The sequence below is a fragment of the Eriocheir sinensis genome, chromosome 12, assembly GCF_024679095.1.
Source record: "Eriocheir sinensis breed Jianghai 21 chromosome 12, ASM2467909v1, whole genome shotgun sequence".
Classification (NCBI taxonomy): Eukaryota; Metazoa; Arthropoda; class Malacostraca; order Decapoda; family Varunidae; genus Eriocheir; species Eriocheir sinensis.
In genome coordinates this window covers 4,784,320-4,802,921 of record NC_066520.1, presented here as the reverse complement: position 1 = coordinate 4,802,921, position 18,602 = coordinate 4,784,320, and the positions used below count along the sequence as shown (strand labels likewise).

The following is an 18,602-nucleotide window of genomic DNA, read 5'->3' as shown; positions in this document are numbered from 1 at the left end:
CATACCTCGGTTTACGAGCTTAATTCGTTCCAGAGTTATGCTTGCAAACCAAAAAAATCGTAAACCAAAACAAATAAACACTATATTGCTGAAAACACAAGGATCGCACTCTAGAGCGCAAACATAAGCGGGATGAGCCCGTGGGTGCTACCTCTGCGAGTGTATAACGTGGACTGAGACCCCATTCCCATTGTTTTCTACTCTCAGCGCTCTCGTCTTGCAGTTATCAAAGGGAACCGACGCTCTGGTCTTCGAGTCATACAAACAGGATGATCATACACCTAGTCACCGCTCGTAAACCAAGTCACTTTAGGCACTCGTTAACATAGGTAGTAATATATATATATATATATATATATATATATATATATATATATATATATATATATATATATATATATATATATATATATATATATATATGTTGTGCTGGAAGCTTCCTTGGGGTCTATGGGCCTCTGGAAAACTCTGGGAGGAGCGAGTAGAGGGCAGGGAGAGAGGCCCTGCCCATTTCTGCGGCTCATGGCCAGGCGCCAGGCGGGAAGTGTTGCCAACTTGCACATATTTTTGCTACATGTTCTTGTATAATCGAATATATACTGTAACGTTCTAAACTGTACTGTTCGGTATATATATATATATATATATATATATATATATATATATATATATATATATATATATATATATATATATATATATATATATATATATATATATATATATAGGAAAAGAGGGCGAGAGTCAGTCCCAGTCATAGTAAGCTAGTGGCCAGTGAAGAGTCAAGAGTGAAGTGTACTATTAAGGAAGAATATTAAACTACAGCAGCTGTGCAAGGTGTTTACATCTCTCCCTCCTACGGAGTCTTGTGACGACGACACGAAACCCAAGTAATACGTCCGGCATAACATTGGCGTCAGGAGTGTAGCCATTTGTTTTTTCGCCATGGAGACTCGTTCCCAAGCTGCCCAGAGGGACGACGTGTTGACTGAACTCTTGTAAGCTTTGAGACTACAGGGGGAGAAACAAAGAAGAGCACACCAAGAACTCAGAGAACAACAAGAAAGAGCACAGCAACAACAAAAAAGAACACTCCAAGAACTCAAAGAACAACAAGAAAGAGCACAGCAACAAGAAGGAACACTCCAAGAACTCAAAGAACAACAAGAAAGAGCACAGCAACAACAAGAAGGAACACTCCAAGAACTCAAAGAACAGCTAGGAGATCGCTTCACGGGATTACAGCAACAGCTACAAGCAGTACAAGATGGAAGTGAGTCAGTGCGAAGAGAAATGACTGATGTGACCACGAACTTAGGACAACGCCTGATAGAAGTGGAGAAAGAACACACAAATCTTCAACAAGAGATGGAGGTGGTACGGGAGACGACACACAAAGAAAGATTAGAAGTGCAGGGAAAGGTGAAGCGTACAGAACAGGCAGTTTGTGACGTAAGTGACAGAGTGAAGGCCCTTGAAGACTGTTTGGCTAGAAACGGACAGCCAGTATCCGCAGGGGCTACTTGTACCCAAGATGTTTCTCCTACGCAAGTCCGGGGTAGTTTGAGCCCTGTTTCGCCTGAGTTTATCCCCGCAAAAAGTTCCGCCAGTCCCATGAGTCTGCTGGGGTCGCCTGTTAGAAAGAAGCCAGTATTCTTCCTCAGTCTGTCTCACACTGTTCACTCAGTTAAGTTCTCGTTTTTGTTACTAATACACAGTAGTCATGTCTAGTCCTCCAGCCAAGCGGAAACGATATATATATATATATATATATATATATATATATATATATATATATATATATATATATATATATATATATATATATATATATATATATATATATATATATATATATATATATATATATATATATATATATATATATATATATATATGTCTATTTATGTATATAAGAAGTAAAAAAAATACGACAGGGAAATGCTGTGCTATATTTTAGGCAAATCAGGGAACTTTTGTCAATCCGATCTGGCAGCCGCAGGGCTGCGGCCCTCAATTGCCTCTTGCCAATGGTAGGGTGTGTGTTACTCCAGGTACATTGTTGGATTTATTCTCTATTTTGTTGCCCCCCCCACCCCCTATGGAATCCCTGGATATTACATGTATTATAGTGATATATATATATATATATATATATATATATATATATATATATATATATATATTTATATATATATATATATATATATATATATATATATATATATATATATATATATATATATATATATATATATATATATATATATATTGTTGTGGTTCTTTCAGTATAGCTAAGAAATATACTTGAAATTTTTGGAAAACAAATATGTCTAGGTGTGACAAACATGTACAGAATACTGGCATCAGTTATAAGTTCATGACGTCAGTTTACTATCGAATAACTTTAGTACCATATTAGGCTCATTGCCGAGCTACCTACATGAAAAGGTAATTTTCAACGAAAAGTATTCATGAATGCATTCACGAATACTCTCGTGAAGTATTCGTATTTGTATTCGAATTATCAGTATTTCAGAGTATTCGTATTCGTATAAATATGAAGTATTCGTATTCGAATACACAGTTCTTATATTCACCCCATCCCTGCTCACAGACGCAAATGACACAAGTGTGGAAGAGGGAACACAAAATAGCAGGAAAGTTCTCATCGAGCCCATCACCTGCACTTAACATCAACAACAACATAATAGCAGGGAGCGCCGAAGTCACCGACGCCATAGCCAGTGCATTTGCTGCTGTGTCTAAGCGGGACTCTCGACCTCCCGAAGTACACCGGCACTTGGAAGAACAGGAGAGACGCAATCTAGATTTAACATCATTAAACACTGAAATATACAACGTTACCTTCTCCATGCGGGAACTACAATCAGCTCTCTCCCACTGCAACGACACGTCGCCGGGCCCCGATAATATCCCACATGCCATGATCAGACACCTTAGTCCTACCACCACGACCCTGCTGCTCCAAATATACAACAAAGTCTGGCAGGCTGGCATCATACCAAGTGGATGGTGCAACGCCATTGTACTTCCCATCCGTAAACCTGAGAAGGATGGTTCACAGCCCTTACACTACCGACCCATTGCACTAAAATCCTGCCTATGCAAACTCCTGGAGAAGATAGTAAACTTCCGGCTAATATACCATAGAGATCAATGGCCACCTGTCCTTACCAGTCAGGGTTTCGGAAAATGAGATCAACAGTTGACGCCCTTCTGCGTCTTGAGTCAGCTATAGAGGGGTTGCACGTGACATCATCAGCAGCGATCAGCTGATCACTTCTCAGCTGCCCTGCAAAGGCCCGCCATTTTGGGAGGCACTTATTTACCACAAGAGAGCTCCTCAACTTTTCCCCGCCATGATACTGTGTTGGTGGGTGTGTTAGTGACCCATCTATTACTGTGTTGGTGTGTGTGTTGGAGTCCATATATTACTGTATGGGTGTGGGTGTTAGTGTCCATCTGTTACTGTGTGGGTGTGGGTGTTAGTGGCCCATCTATTACTATGTGGGTGTGTTAGTGTCCATCTGTTACTGTGTGGGTGGGTGTGTTAGTGTTAGTGTCCATCTGTTACTGTGTGGGTGGGTGTGTTAGTGTTAGTGTCCATCTGTTACTGTGTGGGTGGGTGTGTTAGTGTCCATCTATTACTGTGTGGGTGGGTGTGTTAGTGTCCATCTATTACTGTGTGGGTGGGTGTGTTAGTGTCCATCTATTACTGTGTGGGTGTGGGTGTTAGTGTCGGTCTAGTACTGTGTGAGTGTGTGTTAGTGTCCATCTATTACTGTGTGGGTGGGTGTGTTAGTGGCCCATCTATTACAGCGTGGGTGTGGGTGTTAGTGTATCTATTACTGTGTGGGTGTTAGTGTCCATCTATTACTGTGTGTGTTAGTGTCCATCTATTACTGTGTGGGTGTGGGTGTTAGTGGCCCATCTATTACTGTCACTGATAGGTGCTACACTGCCACTCGCGGTAGGTAGACGGGGGCTGCCAAGTATAGTCAGTGGGCTTTTTGCGAACCCCTTACGTTCTTATGTTCTTACTAAACACTGCCCGGGGATGCCCGGGGTTATTAGTCATATATTCATTGTTCTTATCAAATATATCTTGAAGTTTGATAAAAAATGTATATATATAGACTGTATGTCCATCATTTGGCAGCCTAATGGATAGTTATATAACGAAGCCTAGCCTCACTGTCCAGATTTTTTGCATATTCAATTAGATTCTGTTATGAAGACGGGAGGCACGGGCCAGCCATCATCAGGGGGCAAGGGCTCAGCTGATCGCTCTTGCCTCCCAAAATGGCTGACAGTTGTTTTTCCTAAAACAAAAGCGGAGCGGTGTGACGTCAGAGCAACCCCTCTATCTGCCGGTCGTTTACAGAAAGACAACACATGATGTGCATCTTCCTTGACCTCGAGAAGGCTTACGACACGACATGGAGACATGGGATACTAAAGCAGCTCCATGGCTGGTCTCCATGAACAGATGCCAAAGTTTATTAAGGGGTTTCTTCAAGATCGGACTTTCCGAGTCAAGGTCGGTACCTCCCACTCATCATCCTATGAACAGCAGGAAGGAGTTCGGGAAGCGTCCTGAATGTCACCCTTTTTGCCGTAGCCATAAATGGCATTACAACATCGCTCCCTGAGGGGGTGTCGTCCTCCCTCTACGTCGACGACCTGGCAATCTGGTTCTCGACGACTCAGATGTCCACCGCAGAGCGAAGACTGCAAAATGCCATCGCCAAGACATCCAGATGGGCGGATAAACATGGCTTCCAATTCTCACCATCCAAGTCGGTTGCCATGCACTTTTGCCTCCTGAGAGGCCATCATCCAGACCCTGATCTCATTATGTGCGGTTCATGTCTCCCTGTTGCGGAAGAACACAAGTTCTTGGGAGTTTCCTTTGACAGGCGCCTCACGTGGCTTCCACACCTAAAAGCTTTAAAATCAAAGTGCATGAGATCGCTTGATCTTTTTCGTGTTCTGTCATGCACTTCTTGGGGCGCTGACCGCACAATACTCCTACGATTTTACCAGGCACTCATCGGGTCGAGACTGTCCTACGGCAGCGAAGTATACACATCGGCAACAACCGCCCATCTCCGCACACTTGATGCAGTTCCTCACGCTGCAGTTCGATTATCAACAGGTGCCTTCAGAACATCCCCAATATCAAGTATTTTAGTTGACGCAGGAGTGACCCCTTTAGACTTGCAAGAGAAAACGTCTTCTAATTAAGTACTGGTACAGACTACAACACCAACCTAACAACCCTGCATATACCGTGGCCATAGTCACCAATTTAGATACAATATATAGAAACAATCCTCTCCTACCTCGTCCATTTGGGTTCCGTGTCCAGAATACCATTGGGGACCTCTCACTACCATACTTCCTAATAGCAGTTTATCAGATACCATCCATCACACCATGGGAGTTCCCAAACACATATTTCTGCCGGTACTTCACCTTTAAAAAAGCAAGCATCTCGACAGCAACTGCTCGACAGCTTTTCCTGTCCCACACAGCTAGTCACGCCACTTCTATACCAGTATACACGGACGCCTCCAAATCCGATGATGGCGTTGGATTTGGAGCGGTCCTTCCAGACTTTTCCCATTCTGGAACTTTACCTGCAAGAACTATCTGCCATTCTTTTAGCTATTCGCACCATCTTCACTTTGCCTGTCGATACTTTTACTGTCTACTCTGACTCACAGGCAGCCCCATCCGCAATAGAAGATTTTAAGAGCACCCACCCGACTGTTTAAGATACTTTCAGCTGGCTAGTTCTAGCAAAAAGGCGTGGGCATCAGGTAACCTTCTGTTGGGTACCTGCCCACGTCTCTGTGCGTGGTAATGAGGAGGCCGATGGGGTGGCGCGGGCCGCTGCTTCTCGCCCTCCCTCACAGTGCGCTCTTCCAATTAGGGACTTGTATCTCACCGTGCGGTCCGCACTCCAGAATGTGTGGCGGCGCAGGTGGGCGGCTGTGATTGCCACGAGGGATGTGCGTCCCTGGTCTTATTCCCATTTAAGAAGTCGTAAAAAGCAGACACTCCTGTCCCGCCTTAGGATTGGTCACACAAGATATACACATTGCTTCCTCATGTCCCGGGGGAATTCAGCCCTACTGTGATGACTGCTTGGTCCCCTGACTGTTCGGCACTTGCTGGTCGAGTGCCTTAGTCTGTGGGACCTGCGAGAGCGGTACCTTCCCCGGTAACGGGGTGGAGATGGGATTTTCTCTCTCTCTCTCTGGTGCTGGGGGAGAGGGCACTCTTCCCGGGACATGATGTTTATGGCTTCCTACAGGAGGCTGGGGTCCTCAGCCTCCTGTAGGTTTTATTGTCCTTTAATTGAGCAATTCTTTTTCCTTGTTTTTAATTAAATACTGTTTGGTATAGTTTTAAAATATAGCTTATTTAATCTTTTATTCGACGCCACATGACCTTGCAGTTGCGGCGCCAAGAAAAACACCACAATAATCATCATCATCTGCAACATTTGTGATGTAATTTACAAAATGTGGAACACCATTTTTCATCCTCTAAACCTCGCTTTCTCTTTGTAAACGAAACACAGGTCTCTGACGTTACTGACATTAATCACTAGTCTGTTCCCATACTATGTCATAAATTTCAATAAAAAATCTCGATGCGTCTATGTATACAACGATATTACTTGCTCTCGTGCCCACAACATTGACACTTCAGAATATTCCACCATGTGACTAAGACTTAAATTGTCATTCTATTACTAAATACATCAATGTTGTTATGTCTAAACTCTAGCAATTATGTAAAATTATTTAAATATTTGAACCCAATCACATCCTGACTTTATCTTCCTTCCATGAAATCTTTCTCTTAAGATATTTCAATGTTCACAACCAGTTTTGGCTTACACCCTTTTTCACTGACTAGCTGTTAAACAAGTCTACAACTTTGCTCTCCTAAATTATAAAGAGCAGTTAACCTCTACACGTATCCCTGACCGCCTTGAAGACACGACTAAAGCACTGTACCTATTCCGAACCTCAAATCCCCCAGCTTATTATTCTGTCAAAGTGCTCTCCATAGGGCCCCTCCGATCACAACCTTATTTTCCCATTCTGTCCTATTGTTCTTGTCTAACCTCTTGACCCACCAAAGAGGCGATGCTTCTGATATTGAGCACAGTGGGATGACAAGAGGACCTTTTTTTCCGATTTCACGTGGAATAATTACTGTTTCTAGGTCAGGAACCCCTCTGTGTATGCCCAGCGCATTACGTGGGTGACTGTTTCTGGAATGAAGGCTCACATTCCACGTATTCTTTCTATTAAACTGCTGAAAACCCTGGTCGTATCACTCTTGCTCTCGTGCTATATATGAGAAACAGCCCACAAATGGTACATGAGGCTTCGAACTCCTGCTAATTATGATTTGTACATTTCTACCCGGATTCACCGGATTCGAAGCAGCAAAACCTCCCTTACTGAATGAAATGTCAAAACCTTGTTTTCTCCATATCTTCCAGAGACTTATGGCACCTAGTCCAAAATATTTCCAACAAATTTGCTTCATCTTTTCCACCTCCCCTTAATCATGCTGGCTATTCAGCTGACCCATTTCTCTACAAATGAACTTTTCGATCCCACTGTTCTGTTTTGTGTGCTCGTTTCCGTCTCATTTGCCCTTTGAGCCTGTGGGGATGGCAACCCAGTATTATGGGACACAGGGGAGGTGTGACATCCGGGTTACTGCAGTTCTTTACGCATTGTTTCCCGGTTATTTATGTATCCACCAGCTCGAATGGGAAGATGAATAGCTAGCTTGGCTGCACACCGACTGTGGATTCGTATTATTATTATTATTATTATTATTATTATTATTATTATTATGCTAACCATTACACTGTAGGATGTTATAATACATATACGAGGGGAAGAGTTAAGAGAGTGAGGAGGCTGCAGTGTACAAGGATAGGCTGCATGCCTTAAGGAACAGGTTTCAGATCAGCCTTTATTATTATAAGAAAATTATATGAATTTGAATTTCTTCGGAGCCACACAAAACAAATACAAAATGTTGAACCAAGTGCGTATCTTGACCATCTAAACTTCTACAAAATCAGGTTGGCCTTTTGCTGTTACAGCCATACCTAAAAATATTTTTATTGCATATCCTTAACGCGGGAACAGTGTGGTTCTTCAGGTACGATGATCAGCTCACGACAAAGGTTGCTTGTTCGCTACCTCTTTATGACAGCTTCTTTGTGAGAGAGTTAACCCTATCTTCTATCCTTAGCAGAGCTATTTAGTCTTGGCTACCTATCCCTGGGGATTTCATGACTAGAACATGATATGACTCGTCTTCAGAAAATACTTAATAATGGGTTTATTCCAAGCGTTCACAATGCCTCTTCTCTCCATTATCATGAAAATTTGCAAGGGTGGTGATGGAGAATTAGAGAAAAGGACTCGCAAAACGTCGGACTGTATGTTAGTCCTCTGCATAGTTTTATTATTAGCAGAAAACTAATTTGGCATTCTACATAACTTTTTTTTTAACTCAATGGTTTCCAACCTATTTTGTACAGTTCCTCCTTTTCCAGTCACTTTTCACCTGTGGACTCCTACAACGAAATAGGTTAAGCGGGCTACTCATGACCATCCCAAGGGCAAAATTTGTCACGTTGGTCGTGAATTTGACACCCCTAGTACCGTTAGCTAATGTAGAGCAATTCTAGCATTAAATTTAAGCATTCAGTTTTAAGGGTTGCGTCCAGTAGTATGGATTTTATTCCGAGCCGCATGTCTCCTATTTCCAATATAATAAATTTTAAAATAATTAGAATCTCTATGGAGTATGGACCCCTTGAAATTTTTCCCCCTGGTTGTGATCCACTGTCTTAAGGTACGCTGTTAAACATGAAATTCGATCGTTCCCTTTATTTTCATATAAATGATAACATTAGAATATGACAGTAACGATTATAATGGTAATAGCAATAACAATATTAATAATAATAGTAATAATATTAATGATAACAATAATAATAATAATAATGATAATAATAGTAATAATAATAATAATAATAATAATAATAATAATAATAATAATAATAATAATAATAATAATAGTATTTTGATCAAAATGATGTAAGCCGATACATAACTTTTAAAAAATATTCACGTAAATAAACAGCATTGCTATTAATGTCGTGGTAATTACAAAAGGTACTCATGGTCAATACCAAAATTTAGCTTTGATGAAATATGTCTCATCATGAACAGTGAGACCACAGAACACTTATTGATATTAGCTACTATTACTATAAAAAAGTAAAGCAATAAAAATCACCTTGTTAAATAAATAAAAAAAAGTTAAGTGTGTCACTTTGAACATATTTTGCATCACTCTCTACAATCAAAACTAGTCATTACATACACAGCATACAATGTCAATATGCGTTGTAACACCGGTAAACTTTATTTTCACTTCTTCATCAGTAAGATAAGTTGATGTTTTCGTTGACGGAACTCGAGTTGTCCTGGGATCCCAGTGAGTCCCGATCGTAAACATTTTCCCTGGATGTTTCATCTGTCAAAAGGAAGATAAATATTATGCAAAATATATGTAAAGAGAATAACTTAACATTGGGTCAGCAATTGGCCAATTAGCTTACACAAGGTCGCTCCTGCAAACCTAATACAATCTCTTCTCTTTAATAATTATCTATTAATATAATTCCTTGATTTTTTACTTACATAATGGTTACTTAGTATGCTCTACTCTACGATGGTGAACCATTGAAGAAAGTGGCTAACAACCACAGCGATGCAAATTTGCCCAACAAATTAATTCAATCTTTACGAGCCATGTCCTGTCACGTACCCTTGTACGGAAAATCTTTTAGGGAGGGACTCGCGGACTTGGCATCGTTGTTTGGATGATGGTCTTGTTCTAACCTCCAGTCAAGTGTCTTTCCTATCAAAACCCTTTTAGAGTTTTAAGGTACCAGATCATATTGATAGCAATTCATTCAGTGATATATTTGTAATGTAATGCATGGTTAATTATAGTTATTACAGATAAATCTGACCGACATTCATAACGAAACTAAGTAAGTCGGAATTGCAAGTAAACGGACAATATCCAGCGACTGAAGCGGCAAGCTTATCGTAAAGCCCTGATAAGGATGGCCTTTTTTTCCTCTACGTTACCTACTACTACAAATGCTAGGCTACAGTCTATATCAGGGGTACTCAATTCTTATAAGGAAAGGTCCAGTTAGACAAGTTCAAATGTATGCAGAGGTCCGGATAAGTATTGTAGCTGTTCCCCAGGCTCTATAATAGGAAGGTCCTGGGGATGGATTCTTGCAAGCGTATTTCCTCGACTGACTGTCAGTCGAGGAAATACATTCTGTCCGTGGGTTGCATGCGGTCTTGACTGCCGTATGGTAGTCTGGCACCATTCTTCCTAAGTGGAAGAGGGGGTTGGTCATCCCTATCTGGAAAGGGAAAGGGGACCGACAAGACGGCAACAACTACCGTGCTATTACACTGCTCAGTGTGCCAGGCGAGGTGCTTGCCCATCTATTACTGATGCGAATTCGCAGCCAGCTGCTGAAGATGCAGAGACCTGAACAGTCTAGGTTCACGCTTGAAAGTTCAACAACTGACCGTATCCTAGTGCTTCGCGTACTGATGGAGCGCCGACGTGAGTTTCCACAGGGGATGCTTCCAGCCTATGTCGATCTCAAAAAGGCGTTTGACTCAGTGCATCGCGAGGGACTCTGGGATCTTCTGCTACTCCGTGGGATTCCTGCAAGGACTATTGGTTTGCTGACTGGCCTATATTCTGGGACAGAGTGTGCTGTGAAGTGTGTGTGTGTGTGTGTGTGTGGGGGGGGGGGGGGGTTTGTCCATGTTCTTTCCCGTTAATGCGGGAGTGAGGCAGGGCTGTGTTCTTGCCCCATCACTTTTCAAACACATGTATGGACTGGGTACTAGGCAGAGTTGTGGACCAGAGTCATTGCGGAGCATCCATTGGCAAATCCATGGTCACTGACCTTGTTTTTGCCGATGATGCAGTAATCCTGGCGGAATCGCTGGAGGTTTTGGTGATGGCTCTCTAGGCACTGCACGAGGAGGCGAAGCCTTTGGGACTTCAGGTCCCCTGGGCCAAGACCAAGGTGCAGATGCAACAGTACAATCTGTTCATGCGTGTAGCGAAGACAATGAGATATCAGTAAGTTTCACGTATCTTGATAGAATAGTTCATTACGACGGTTAGTCTTGCCAGGAAATCTTACGGCGGATTGGCTTGGCTCACGGTGTTTTGGACTCGCTCAACGCGAGTCTATGGCGTTGTCGATACCTGTGCATAAGGACAAAGATCCGGAGCTTCAAGTCCCTTGTGCTCCCTGTCTTCCTCTATGGTTGTGAGACAGGGACACTTAATGGGGACTTGGAGAGGCCGATTGATGCCTTTGGTAATTAATGTATACGTAGAATCATTGGGTATCGGCGGAATGACTTTGTGTCAAACCGGCGACTACTCCGTGAGACTGTTTCGGCATATACTACCAAGGGGACGCCCACGATGTTCTTGGCTTGAGCAAGTCGATAGATTCTGCAAGGAGGTACTCAGGATGGGAAGGGGGCCTGCATGGAGACTCGCCCAGAGGGACCCCGGACCGGCGTCGTAAGGTGGGTAAGGCAACGCGCCCCCCGTTGCATGCCCCCATTGATTGATTCATTGATTCTTGGAGCGTGGGCGCCGAATAATCAAATCCAAAAGTCGCTGGATTGTCGTGGCCCAGAGTTGTCACAGTGTGAACGGGGGTTTAGGCCCTCTTCACACTGTCCCAACTCTGGGCCACGACAACCCAGCGACTTTTGGGTATGATAGGCGCTCACGCTCCAAGAATGGAAGGAGGTATTATTTGGAGTCTTGGTGTCGGCTAGTATGATTGCCGACGGTCGTCGCTTGTCTGGGACATTCGGCCAACTAAATGTCAGCATGTCGGCAAGATGCTGTCAATTAGTATCAAGACGAGTCTAAACGATATTTTTTTTAAATGGCGCCGTGCCAACGACAATCACGACTCTGCCGACCGAATGTCCGACAGTCGCAGACGGTTTTGAGGACAGTCTTGTAGACGGTCGCCGACTCTCGGCATGACTGGTTGGCCGACCAACTAGCCAATATTTGCCAAGTAGTTGGCCAGTAGTCTTTCCTACGGTCTTCCTGACTCTTGCCAACTGTTGCCGAAGTCTACCCAAATTAAAAGGATATTGTAGCCGCAGATATCTGCCCAACGCTCTCCTTTTAATGAGTTATGGGGCTAAGTCTATATATACCAAGTCAAATCACTCTGCTTCAAAACTGCGACCGGTACGCGCAGGGGGCGAGTGATGATCACATCCCTCAACTTGTCGTTATTCGCCCTAATATACCTGAACTCTCTCCGGAATGGTTGTTAGATTTTCCTGTGTGGAAATTGAGAGGAAGTAGTCGTTCAGCATTTGGCTTATATCTTCTCCATTCTCAAAGAGCTCACCTGTGTTTGCTTTCAACGGTCCAATTATCCCCCTTGCTTTCGTTCTGTACAATTTAAAGAACCTCTTTGGATCGCTCTTGGCCTCGTTGGTTAACCTAATCTCGTAATTCCTTTTTGCTAGGCGAGTGTTCTTCTTCACCGATCTGGCTAGATCATTTTACCTACCACTGAGGTGGGTTTCACTTTATTTTCCTATTAATTCCTCTCTTTAAGCCAGTTTCATGCTTGAGCCTGCGGGTCATCCATTTAGGGTCGTTATTTTCCTTTTTACGTGCTTGGTAAGTGATGCGCAGTCTCTGACCAATTTTGGTTGTGTCGTGTCATATATGGATTAATAGAGAACACAGCCTGCCTAATTTGAGCAGTTGTATATAGCAGACCCTCCGAGCTAGCAGATCCTAACTGCTGGAATCTAAATAGTGGATGCTCATCAATTCATTCTCGAAACATCACCCTCTTTTGGCGAGGTCAAAGAGACTCTGGCAAGGATGAGGAGTGGTAAGGCTGTTTGTGTTTGCAACATTAGTGAAGAGCTGCGCAAAGCTAGAGATATTACCCACGATGCTTAGGTTAGAATGGAATTTCAACTGCCGTTTGGTAATTATTACCATTCCTCCTGACTGAAAAATGAGATTGGTTGTCCTTATTTTGAAAGGAGCAGTGTAATACCGAGGTATTACACTGCTCGGTGTACTCGGCATAGTGTTTGCCAATCTATTGCTCATGCGCATTCGCACCCAACTGTAGAAATGCTGAGACCTAAGCAACCTGGGCTCGCACTGGTAAGTCATCAACTGACTGTATCCTAGCTTATTATGTATTGGTGGAGCACCGAGGTGAGGTTGGACAGGGAATATTTGCAGCCAATGTCAGTCCTGAGAAGGCATTCAATTATAAGCATCACGAAGCATTCTGGATTCTCTTCCGACTCCTTGAAGGCGAATTCTTCAAGGATTGGATAAAAGTTTATGACTGGCAACATCAAGTTGTCGCCAGTTCTCCTTACACTAATGGAGTCGCCTGGCGGAGATATGTTTGCTCATAGTTACGAGCTGAACTATCTTCTGTTTCTTTCAGTATGACACACACCTGTTATCGCATGGTTTTACTCTATTAGATAAACGATATAGCAGACCACTACACCCGTAATTTGTGACAGTCTATTGTGTCGTTAATCTAACTGAGCTCGAATAAGCATGTGGCCCTTAGGCAGACAATGGTGAACTCCACTGGTGGAGGAAGAGGAAGCACTAGAGACTAATGGTGTCCGCCAGGCAGGCACTAATATAACTGTTAGTTCATTGATTAGGTGAACCCTGATAAGGAAAGTGCTGTGAAGGTGGAGAGGGGCGTTTTCAGCTTCTTTCCTGCGAACATACGAGTGAGGCAGGGCTGCCCAATAACTTTTCAACACTTGCATGCATTAGAATTATGAACCATAATCATTGTGGAACATCTTTTGGTAATGCAAAGGTTACTGATCTAGATTTTCGAGATGATACAGTAATTGTTGCCATGATGCTGGTGGTTGGTTTTGGTGAAGAAACGAAGCCATTGGGAATTGCTACAGGTGTTTGGAGGTTTACTGGATGAAAAACCGCAGTCTTCCCGTGACTCTAATGAGACATCGAGATGTGGGACGTTTCACACACCAAGATAATGTAGTGCAGAACAATGGCGGGTCCCGTCCAAGATTGGTTTGACACATGAGTAAAAGACGTTGTCAATACCTAGCAGAAGGACAAATATTTAGATCTTGAAGTCACCCCCCTTCACCTACCCACACCCAAACACCAACCTACCCCCTCCTTCACACACACACACACACACACACACACACACACACACACACACACACACACACACACTGAGATCGACTTGAATGAGTCTTGCCCTAATCAGGAGGGTACTTGCTGGTTATGACGAGTCCATCTCGTTATCAGGCCGGGCAAATTACACACACACACACACACACACACACACACACACACACACACACACACACACACACACACACACGCCACATCACTGTGCTGGCTCAAGTCCAAGTGATCCACTACACCAGTCGTCCTTCCCATTCAAATTTACCAAGAGTTTGCCCCAGGGTTAGCCACTCCCCTCGCCTCAATGCTCAACGCCTCCCTCCGTCAGAGACAGTGTCCCGCTGACTGGAAAACAACTTACGTCACCCCAGTCCCAAAAAACCCAAACCCTCAGTCACTAAGCGACCTCAGGTCCATTTCAATCACTCCCATTCCCAGCCTCCTGTGTGAAGATTTCATCTTCAAATGGACATAGTCCCACCTTGCCCCCATTATTGACACAACAATACGGTAGCATGAAGACTTTCTTCACCACACACTGCCTCATCAGCCTCCTTGACTTTGCCCTTGAAAAACGGAAAACATCAGTAGACTTAAGAAAAGCTTTCGATCTCGTCCATCACACCACTGTTATCAGCAAGGCAATTAACCTCGGGCTTCACCCCAACAAGTGTCCTGGCTGGCCGACTTCCTCTCCCAACGCAGTCAGGTGGTGAGGTATCAGGGAGTGGCCTCTCCCCCTCAGCACCTAACCTGTGGAGAGCCTCAAGGGACCAAAGTTGGACCACTTTTCTTTCTGATTCTGATCAACAACGCATTGACCCACACGCCTCACCGCTGGAAGTATGTAGATGACACCACACTGGGAGTCACAATCAACAACGACAACCCTGACTACAGTCAACTCCAAGACCTGCTACACAGCTTACAATCATGGATCACAGATAACAACGTCACCATCAACGACACCGAAACTACAGTCATGCACATCAATGCCTCCTCACCCCCCTCGCCCCTCCTGTAGTCTCCATCAACGACACTCCGCTTAAGGTAGTCCAATCAATCAAGCTACTTGGGGTCACAATCGACAACAAGCTTACATGGAAGGACCACACTGCTCAACTCATCAGATCCGCCACCTACCAACTCTACCACCTGCGGCGGCTCAAGACGCTGGGGACTCCCGGGCGTGAGCTGGCGAGTGTGTAGCCCACATTCTTACTCCCTAAGCTCACGTATGAGTCTCCAGCTTGTTCCTCCTCCCTCAACCTCACACAACGCCCCCAACTTGAGCAGGTACAAAAACGAGCTTGAAAGATCATCCTACACCACCTATCAAGACGCCCTCGATTCCCTCACCCTCACCACCCTCCAAGAGCGACACTCGACCCTGCTGCAGCGTTGTGAGAGCGGTCTGCTCAACCAACCCAGACACCGCAACCTACTCCCGCCTGCAGTCTCCCGTCCCCGACAGTCACTGAGGCACGCCAACAGACTGGCTCCAATACGGGCACGGACGGACCGCTACAAAAACAGCGCCGTGCCCGCAAAGGTCAGGATGATCAACAACATGTAAACCACTTTTAAGAATAGAATCTATAAATATTATAATTATCATTATTATTATTTTTATTTTTTTATTGTTATTATTATTATTATTATTATTATTATTATTATTATTATTATTATTATTATTATTATTTTTATTATTATAATCATTATCATCATCACTCTTCACATTGTGTATATGTATTTTGCCAATGTAATTTATGTAAATTTTCAGCTCTAGGGCTGCAATCCTTCCCCTCAATAAACCGTTTATTTTTGTCATTATTATTATTATTATTATTATTATTATTATTATTATTATTATTACACACACACACACACACACACACACACACACACACACACACACACACACACACACACACACACGAACCTTTCAAAACTCCAAGGTTAAGCAGGGGGTTTCCCTTCATGCCACCCTGCACACCGGGAGGACCTGCAGACACATCATCGATGGAGCGGCCGTAAGCTGGATTCTCGAAGCCCTTGGAGGAGGAAGCTGTTGTGCCTTTGGCCAAGTAACTTTTAAACTCAGGGTTATCCTCCACCCCAACCAACACGGAGTCGCCGCTGCTTATACTGGAAAGTAAAGTTATAATGAGAATAGAAAGTAGATTTTGAAGAAATTGAAGTTTAATAATTGAAAAGAAAATGAACTTGAGAAGATAGAGAATATGAAAAATCTTGAAGTATCGAATATTAATAGGGAGCATACGTCCGGGGCCACGTCCCTTTACTCACTCGCCGGCCATACTTCCGGCGGTCCTCCCGAGCAAGCCCCCTAGTAGCTGACCTGTCCATCCCAAGTCCCCGGCAGGATCGACGGACTTGCCACAGCCATGAGTTACGTGGGCATCCCCTTGGTCTCCTCCACTCAGGGATGTCTAGTACAGAGACATCCCTGTGAACAAGATCGACGTCCGGGAGGCGCGCCACGTGCCCATATACCCGTAGTTGGCGTTCCCAGACTAAGCTGGTAACAGGCCTCGATTCAGTTTCACGGGGTAGTCACTGATTCGACACAAAGTCATCCCAGCGATATCCCATAATCCTGCGAAGGACCTTGGTACCAAAGCCATCGACACGCCTCTCCAATTCACTATTCAGTGTCTATGTCTCACAGCTTTACAGTATAACAGGGAGCACAAGCAACTTAATGATTCGAATCTTTGTCTGTATAGCAGGCAGACAATGACAGCACAATATACTTGTAATGAGCGAGTCCATAACACCGTGGGCCAGTCCAATTCGCCAAGAAGTAACTTTCTGGTGAGACCCACAATTGTTATGCACGACACTACCAAGGTATGTGAAGCTTTGGGTGATTTCGACATCCTCACAACATGCATGGGCAGAGTGAACTGTGTCATCCAGCAAGCCTCCAAACGACTGGACATTGGTTTTGGCCCTGGAGACATTCAGTCAGCTCGGGAGTAGGTAGGAAGACACCTACCGAAACGGGCGTAAGCCACTCCCGGTGAGGATAAACGGGAAGCAGGGAGAGTGCTGCAAGCCCACAAAAGACCCTTCTGGTGTCCTCACTTTCCGTTACCCTATTGTCTCATCAACACCAGAGTTCAGTATACTCTCAAAAGACAAATCCTCTTACTTTCCACACCACACTACATGCACACGAAACACACACACACCACTTCCTCGAAATTACCAAAATTCACAAGGGCTGAGATTACATCAGCCTCGGAATCCCCATCTGAAGGGGAGACCATAAATGCCCCCCAGATCGGACTCCATTTCCGGCCCCCGACCATAGAGGTGTCTTGATAACACTTCGAACTTTTTTTTCATTAACTTTTTCAACATACCAAGGTCATACGTGGTCTTCGTTCCAATTTTCATTATATGGAACACCATTTCTCCTCCTCTAAACCTCACCTTCTCTTCCTCACCGAAACACAGGTTTCTGAGGCTACTGACAGCAATCTCTACTCTGTTCCCTCCTACCATCTCTATCCAAAATTTCAATCCAAAGCTGGATGTTGCGTCTACGCACGCTACGACATCACTTGCCCTCGTGCCCACGACTTTGAATCTTCTGAATTTTCCGCCATCTGGCTAAGACTTCATTGTCACTCTATTACTAAATACATCTGAGCTGCTTATCTCTCACCTAATTCTACCAACTATGTAAAATTCTTTGACTATTTGAATTCCAAAGTGGACCACATCTTGAATCACTCTTCCCTCGCTGAAATCTCCATCCTATGAGATTTCAATGTTCACCACCAGCTTTGTCTATCATCCTCTTTCACTGACCAACCTGGTGAACAAGCCTACAACTTTGCTCTCCTCAACGAGCTAGAGTAGTTGGTTCAGCACCCTACACGTATTCCCGACCGCCTTTGAGACATACCCAACATACTAAACCTATTTCTAACCTCTAATCCTTCAGCTTACTCTGTCAAACTGTTCTCCGCTAAGCTCCCCCGATCGCAACCTTATTTCAGTATTCTGTCCTATCGCTCATGTACAGCCTCTGGACCCACCGAAGAGGTGGGGCTACTGGCATTTCGCTTCAGCTCGGAATGATTACTGCTTCCAGGAAAGAGACTCCTCTACGTGTGCTCAGCGCATCACTGAGGTGATTGTCTATGGAATGAAGGTAC

General features: G+C 43.9%; 1 protein-coding gene across 4 annotated transcripts in view; it reads right to left on the bottom strand.

Moving 5' to 3' along the window:
• The window catches only part of LOC126997321 (uncharacterized), a 118,739-nt gene that overhangs the window by 13,879 nt on the left and 86,258 nt on the right, over positions 1 to 18,602 (bottom strand). Inside the window, exons 13-14 of one of the 4 annotated variants that reach the window (XM_050858346.1) lie at positions 16,352 to 16,557; positions 6,451 to 9,618 (exon numbers count right to left, since the gene is read on the bottom strand). The exons of 2 other annotated variants lie outside the window; for them this stretch is intronic. In XM_050858346.1, the coding sequence (XP_050714303.1) occupies positions 9,524 to 9,618; positions 16,352 to 16,557 (301 nt within the window). In that variant the 3' untranslated portion in view covers positions 6,451 to 9,523. Of the gene's footprint in view, positions 1 to 6,450; positions 9,619 to 16,351; positions 16,558 to 18,602 lie in introns of those variants that run through there. One more of the 4 variants, XM_050858343.1, reaches the window with a different exon arrangement.